At 34.2% G+C, this 7,806-nt stretch overlaps 1 protein-coding gene across 1 annotated transcript in view; it reads left to right on the top strand.

Moving 5' to 3' along the window:
• LOC109585572 (uncharacterized) overlaps positions 1-7,718 on the top strand; it is an 11,806-nt gene extending 4,088 nt beyond the window's left edge. The window contains exons 17-34 of the mRNA XM_020001694.1: positions 4-42; positions 97-192; positions 247-346; positions 472-575; positions 669-767; positions 817-975; positions 3,502-3,615; positions 3,717-3,818; positions 3,869-3,967; positions 4,008-6,026; positions 6,069-6,159; positions 6,220-6,510; positions 6,555-6,653; positions 6,723-6,908; positions 6,954-7,001; positions 7,057-7,119; positions 7,163-7,291; positions 7,382-7,718. Of these exons, the coding sequence (XP_019857253.1) occupies positions 4-42; positions 97-192; positions 247-346; positions 472-575; positions 669-767; positions 817-975; positions 3,502-3,615; positions 3,717-3,818; positions 3,869-3,967; positions 4,008-6,026; positions 6,069-6,159; positions 6,220-6,510; positions 6,555-6,653; positions 6,723-6,908; positions 6,954-7,001; positions 7,057-7,119; positions 7,163-7,291; positions 7,382-7,623 (4,080 nt within the window). The 3' untranslated portion in view covers positions 7,624-7,718. The remainder of the gene's footprint in view (positions 1-3; positions 43-96; positions 193-246; positions 347-471; positions 576-668; positions 768-816; positions 976-3,501; positions 3,616-3,716; positions 3,819-3,868; positions 3,968-4,007; positions 6,027-6,068; positions 6,160-6,219; positions 6,511-6,554; positions 6,654-6,722; positions 6,909-6,953; positions 7,002-7,056; positions 7,120-7,162; positions 7,292-7,381) is intronic.
• The last annotated feature ends 88 nt before the right edge of the window (positions 7,719-7,806 follow it).

Genomic DNA, 7,806 nt, shown 5'->3' with positions numbered 1-7,806 from the left:
TTTATCACATCAAATAAAGCAGACATAGAAAAGACTGATGAAGTAAATCTAGATTATGTGTTAATACTTTTAAATAATTTCCAACACTTGAATCAGTGGGGCAGAACTGTATTTCATTATGCTGCTAAGAATGGTCATTTGAGTGCTGTTCAATATTTGCTGACTGTTTCGGATCCTGAAAAAGAAGACATTGTCAGTTATCAGTATCATAAATGACAGTGTATAACAATAAAATCTTGCCTATAGTGTGGCTATACTCCCCTTTATTTTGCAGTCAGTAATGGTCATTCAAAAATTGTTTCGTGTCTTTTAAAAAGTTCAAGAGTCAACAAGGATAAATTATATGGTTTGTTTGATGGGTGTTAAGATCATTTGAGCAATGAGCACATTAAATTAGAAAATTTTATTGATGTTTTATTGTTTATTTCATGCAGAATTTGGCCAGTCAAGTTTAGTTTTATTTTATGTTAGGATATTTTGAACAAACATCATTGTACATTGCAGCTAAAAATGGTTTTATTGATATTGTGAAACATTTGTTGCACAGCAAAGCAAATTTTAATATTCGTGATACAGTAAGTGCAGTATAAAAAGTCATGGTAATTGCTAAAAATTGTAAATATATTTGACACTTTTTCAGATTATTAATTTATGCTTCTAAATTTTAGTGCAAAAGAACACCTTTACACATTGCAGCTGAGAAAGGCTATGAAGAAATTGTTCAATTGCTTTTAAAAAAAGGAGCTAGCATTCTTGTTAAAGATTGTGTATGTTAATTATTTGAATTATAAACTGGCATTACCGGCACTTATACAGGCATCATACATAGTGAACAATGGAAATCCTAAAAAGGTGATGCTAACATCATACACTCCTTGTCATTATGGTATTGAAAGTGGGAATGCTAGAATAGTCGAATTATTGCTTCAAGGATCAACTCCCCAGTTGTTTGATATAACTCTACTACGAGTTCAGGTATGGCATGCCATATAGCTGGATTCATTGACGAGTAAAAAATTTGATGAAAACAGTAAATTTTCCCAGTTGGCGAGTTTTAATTTGACAAATAGTGCCCTTCGCGTACACATGGCACAAAGTACAAAATTTTTGATGGTTATAAAATTTGATGTTTTATTTTTAATAGTCAACTCGTCAAAAAAAACTTTCGTCAATTAATCCCATTATTTAGTATTTTTGCATGTGACTGTAAGGTACAGGTTGTCTGCTTATGGGTAGTATCATTGGTTATTGGCCTTGCCTACGCGAAGTATAGGTAGTTGTTGTGTGTGTCTGTCATTCATTCATTCATTCTGTACAACTGAAATTTGTCTTTAATAAACAATAACTTTAGCACAGCGTGTTCTAAGCTCCTATATCTTTCTTTTTGACTTGGAAAAGTCTTTCTTAACTGTTTTGTGTTGCTCAAACACAAGCTCTAGGTACAGAAGCTTCAAGTAAGAAAATCGAGTAGTTGAGCCAAGTTCCATTGTGTTGGCACTTTAGAGATAGCTGGTAGCATTTTTCAGTAGATTAGAACATGGCCTTCAAAAAGTATGAACAGATTTCTCTAAAAGGCTTACTTGATGAAGAATTATACTTACTCCAAATTTTTGAGGTCACTCATTTGTGAAGTGCTAGAGCAAAAACCTGCTGAGTTATAGATACTAAAGTACCTATACTATCTCAAATACACAAAGGCAGCAACTTTTCTTTCAGCAAGTTTATCATATATTGCTGATTAGTAAAGAAAAAGTGAAGTTTCTGTCTCACAGGGTCTTCTTGCTGCCATCATTGCAGTTGATGATGTAATGCCACACCTTTCAATCTACATGCATGGGAGGGGCTGGAGCTGCTTGCATGTATGTGCTGCAGTGCTGCTACTTCTGCAGGTATTCAAGAGTAAGTGCAACTGCAGGAAGCTAGTGTTGAGCAGACTCTCTTCATGCTGATAGTCAAACAGCTATTGCAGTGCAGGCATGCACCGTAGCAGCTATAGGGGCAAGGCCATGCACTGTAGGTGTCTCGTTGGTTTTGTTTTGCTACATTTATGCATATAAAACAATGAGATACCTTCGGTGCTTGGAATTGCCGCAATTGCTCTTGCATTCATGCAATATTAAAAGCAATAAATCATGGACTTCATCTCAATGATCATGATAATTATGATAGTTCTTATAGTGCATATTCTGCGCATAAAAGCTAACACCTATTATGATTGGACAGATACTGTCCTAAAAATCCGTCATTTTCTTGATGCATGTTAAGTAGAAAGTCCTTTTTGTGAGCCGTGTTCATCCGTTGGAGGTTAATTTGTACAGGTGTAGATGTGTGGGGACAGTAAATGTTGTCTGTTATATGAATAGAGGATCCGCTATACAGAGCTACCCAAAGGGCTGGCCTTATGGCCAGGACAAGAGAAACTGCACATTATAAAGAGATGTCTGCTAATTGGGGGTTCGTTTCAGAAAGGTTTGACTATACTCCCATTGCTTTACATAGCACTTCCAGTTATGATGCTAGTGAATGAAAAACAATGCGTCATATTGAGAACTGCCTTTGGGCTCCACCTGACTAATGTGGCTTCAGGCCATTGATCTCGAAGTGAGAGGTAAGTCAGGTTACTTGCAGGCCAGTTATGTATATAAGTTGTAGTTTCGTCCCGCCCCTTCACTACTTGCTGAGGAATCTGATTGCTCAATCGAACCACGTGTAGGGCAAGTAGTCATGTGACTGAAGATTTCTGTTTAAGACAAAAGAGGAAGAATTAGGACAAAATAAAGGACTGAAGGAGCCTTTAATGCACCCTGGACTTCTTTCTCAAGGTTTAAGAGCAGCATTATTATAGCAAAGTGGCGGGACAAGACTATAAGTTGCATATGAGTATAAGTATCGCCTATATTAAGTATCATTGCAATAAGTTTCAAAATTTAATTCGTAGGAATGCATTACTCTTCTTCAAAATGTAGTTCTAAAATCAAAAAAGTCGTCAATGTAATTCTATCTCATATTAACAACAAATGTTACAGTAATAAAGATGATATGGTATATCTATAGAGTGACTGTCGTGGCTAGTAAAGCCCAGACAAAATAGCTAAATAATCAATGGTTAGGTTGCTAAAAAGTTATTATCAAATATCAAAGAAAATTGATCGACAATTATGAAGGCTGAGAGCCAATTGAATAAAACATGTGTTAGAGTAATGTGCATATGCGTGGAAAATTATAATGATAATGAATGTATACTAGTAACAATAATTGTGATAATAATAATAACAATAATATCGGTAATAACATAATAATTTTTTGGTTTTGTTCACAATAATAGTAATAATAATAATAATAATAATAATAATAAGTTAATAATAACAATAATGATAAACATACCCATATGTTAATAATAGTATACCCTACATGACTACATGTACATCTATTTTTCAATACACGGCAAGTCCAACAAGTCCAATAAATTGTGTTCAGACAATTTTTACTCCATAATTTTAGGCTTACAAGTTACAGAAAAGCTGGTATGCAGCAATCTCAAATGCTGTATGCAAAGGGCATGCTGAAGTTATAGCACTTTTAATTCAAAGAGGAGCATTTGATGTAATGCCTAGAGTAAGTTACTAGATATATATGTACATTCAAAAAGAATCAGAATAATTATTACAAATGCATATTTATACTCATTGCATTAAGTTTCAAAATTTAATTTATAGGAATACATTACTCTTCTTAAACATGCAGTTCTGTATACTCAAAAAAAAGTCATCAATCTACTTTTATCTCATATTAACAAGAAATGTATTCAAATTGATATGGTATACCTATAGAGTGACTGCATCCATTTTCAAATATTATTTTAATATAGGAAGGAAGAAGCCCTATGCATGTTGCTGCAGAGCATGGATTAATAGACATTGCAGAGTTGCTTAGGAAACATAAAATAAGTGTTGATGATGCAGACAAAGTAAGAAAAATTTTTTTCAAATATCTAATGTTTCATATAGGATGGTTTACGACCACTCCATTATGCCTGCCGAGCAAGCCAAGTAGAAATGGTTGATTATTTGTTAAGAAATGGTGGTATAGAGGATCCTATGAAAGTCTCCAAAGAAGGACTTTCCCCTCTTGATGTCATAGCAGTGGAGTCAACTGCTCGCACAAAATTACTGCAACTCTTCCGTCCTTATGTCGACAGTTGCACTGACTATCCTATTGAAACTTATGCTAAGGTATTTATGTGTGGCTATTCTATTGCTGGTAAGAGCTCTCTCAGTCAAGCTCTCATTGATCGCTCCAAGAAGCCCCTTGGTTATAAGTTTAGTCCATTGGAAGTCGTTAAGGATGTGACACCATTTACTGTAGGCATTGATTTACACACTATCAGCAGTCCTGAGATTGGAAATATTGTATTACATGATTTTGCTGGCCACACAGAGTTTTACAGTAGTCATGCTGGTATACTTGAGAATCTGATGCTGCACTCACCTGGAGTATTTGTCATAATAGCTGATCTTACGAAACCACGTAGCAAAGTGCAAAGTGAATTGTTCTATTGGCTCAACTTTATCGAAAATGCATGTGCTAAACTACTTAAACCTTCTCAAGTTATTTTGGTGGGCAGTCGTGCAGACAAATGTCCCAATCATGGGTTAGAATTTAAAGCTGACATGAATGATATTGTAGAAGAGGCTGTTGTGAAGCAAGTTTTCAAAGGATATTGTGCTTTAGAATGTCATAAACCAGGTGGCATTGGCATGAAAGATTTTGTATCAATTCTTGCCACAAGCTGTAAAGAAGTTGTTGATCAATCTGATGGCATCAGCTACTATTGTCACTTCCTTTATTCCCTTCTTAAGGATCTCAATGAAGTTGCCATCACATTTGAAAACCTTTTAATCAATATTAAAGAGAATTCTGAAGTTACTATTCCTGATGATCCAGCATTCGTTTCTAATACTCTATTAACCCTCAGTGATAAAGGCCTCATCTTGTATCTGAAATCTAATGATCCATCTACTAGTTGGATAGTTGTTAATAAGGTCAAGCTCCTTCACGAAGTAGTGGGTATTTTATTTGCACCTGCCAGTATTGAACGAGTTCACAGAGATATTGCCAGTAACATTGGTATTGCTGAATTTTCTCAGTTGGAAAGACTTTTTGAATCTCAAAATCTTGATCCACATATGTTAAAAGGTTTTTTGATAGCACTAGAATTCTGTCAAGTTATTGATTCTGATGTTTTCGATTCATCTTATGATTACTCTGAAGAGCTTCTTTTCTTTCCAGCTTTGATTGCCGAGAAACAACCAGCAGAATTGAAGAAGGCTCCATCAAGGGGTTGGTACCTAAAATGTACTAATCCTCATAAATTTTTCACTGCTCGTTTTCTTCACATATTAATTCTTCGTCTAGCTTTATTTCATGTTAGCAGTGGCAAGAAATCTGAAGAGTTAGATCGATGCTGTACCGTATGGAAAGATGGCATTCATTGGATAAGTCACAACATAGAGGTGTTAGTCCAAGTATCCTTAGATGATCGTTGCATTACAGTTCTCATATCTGACAAAGATAGCCTAATTGCACAAAAAATGTTTGCTTCAGTAATATCTGAGATACATTCACTGATGAATAGGCTAAGTCCATGTGCAACAAAGGAATACATTATCAATCCTTCTCAGTTAAAAGTAGTTAGCAGCTTAAAAAAAGAAGATTTGTCTCTCTTTCTACTTCAAAATATAGCTCAGGCTATGATTCTACGGCAACAAGTGTCTGACGAAGGTGGACAATATGATCGTTCAATTGATATCATTTTGGACAGTTTTGAGCCTTATTTATCCATTCCACCATTTGTAACACAGGAGCTATTTAATGCTGAGCTTTCCAACAATAAAATTCACCAATCACGTTTGGACTGCCTACTCCTAGTCTGTCCTGATATAATGAAAGGTGCTGATTTTAATTCTTATAAAGAAGTAAGGGATCACATTCAATCTTTTAGTATTTTTACAGGCCACAATGTAGTGGTAAGTTGTATTTACTCATGAATTTAGTAGAATCTTCCATAGAATCTGGCTTTGTCTTGTGATACTGCAACATCCAAAGAAAAGAAGCAGTTGTCTGATTTACTCACAAAACCACTTTCTTTTGAATTTAAAGGTTAGTATTATAGTATAGTTATAATAATGCATGAATCATTGCTATTTTTTCATTAAATAGAGAGAAAACCATTAAAACAGGAGATGTTAAAGTTATTATCTGGCGAAATATCTAGTAATGAATTGTATACATTTGGTAGTTATCTCAATTTGCCAAGTGACTTTATGAATAGTTTGACACAATCAGATGCATTTAGTAACCAAAAAAATTTGGCACAAGTGGTTGAAATGTGGTTATCAAAGTCTAATATTAATTGCACTTGGAATAAAGTGATTGAGGCTCTTGATAATTTGAATAATGGGAGAGCTATAAATAAAATTAAAGCATTCTTAGGAGAGAATGCAGCAAAAGGTATGACTTTTTATCATTTACCATCTGACTGTCACTTGTAATAGGTCTTAATTGTACTGAAATTGGTGATGAAACACAAGATGAAACTGATGATGAATCACAAGATGAAACTGATAGATCAAAGTCTCCTGAGACACAAAGCAGTGAGCAATTTTGTCATTAAATTTAGTATAAGTACATTGTTAATTGCTTTATACCTTCTATTAATACAGAAAGTGCTACCAGTGTACCACTTGTAGCATTGACTAGCACACCAATGCCCAGCACCTCCAAAGCAGACTCAGTTTGTACTGATGAACCAAGTATGCCTTTTCCTAATGACATCTCTGTTATTAATACTGGAACTTCTGGAAGTAATACAAGTACTCCTCATTCATCTCCACAAAAAGGAACTACAAGTGTGTGTGTTAAAATATATTTAACTAAAATGATTGTCATCATAGCCTCTGTTGACATTGATTCATCATGCAAAGATAACACTTCCAGCAGAAGTAAGTATATATTAACGTTATGCTAACAGATTAGTGATTTTTGATTTAATCATAGGAGCAGCTTCTTATTCTCAATTTCATTCCGTTGCTAACAATACTTTTGTAGCACATGATTCCAGTAAGAATTTCATTGTATTCTAATTTGCTATACAAACTTGTAGGCTCACTGCAACAACAGCACATCTATACCATGATAGTTGTGTCTATACATGTAATCACTTTTCTTAATGGTCTGTTTGCGAATCCGTGGCATCATTCATCTATGTCTTCTAATACTAGCAGAGTATCAAGTAAATAAATATTATCACTATATTATATAAGAAATAATGAACTTTGATATTGTATTTTATGTCACTGCAATTTTTTTTGATTTTTACTAGATGGTGTTTTAATGAAGTGCTCATCACACTTGGGTCAGTTGCCAAAACTTGCTGGATATTTAGGAATACCTGACAGTTGTTTACAACAGATTCAGAACGACTTCACAGACCCAGACATACAAGGATACCGTCTGTTGAAAAAGTGGAAAGAGCTCTATCCTAATTCATCGCTTGCTGACCTTATTGAAGTATTTCAATATTTAGGCCTTAATGAAGCTGTTAAAGTACTTGAAGAAAATTAACTAATCAATTCTATTTGCCATGTCATTATTTTTTGTAGTCTGTGACACATGAAGCTACTTGTTATTTTTATATTAAAAAAATTATTTTGAATTGACATATACATGTATACGATAAGCCAATCAGTGATTGTTTTATTATAAATAAACTATGACAAATAAGGATGATAAACATAATACAGCAGA

This window comes from Amphimedon queenslandica, unplaced genomic scaffold, assembly GCF_000090795.2.
Source record: "Amphimedon queenslandica unplaced genomic scaffold, v1.1 AMPQUscaffold_13046, whole genome shotgun sequence".
Lineage (NCBI taxonomy): Eukaryota > Metazoa > Porifera > Demospongiae > Haplosclerida > Niphatidae > Amphimedon > Amphimedon queenslandica.
The sequence above is the reverse complement of the archived record's forward strand: the minus strand, read 5'-3'. Positions and strand labels throughout refer to the sequence as shown.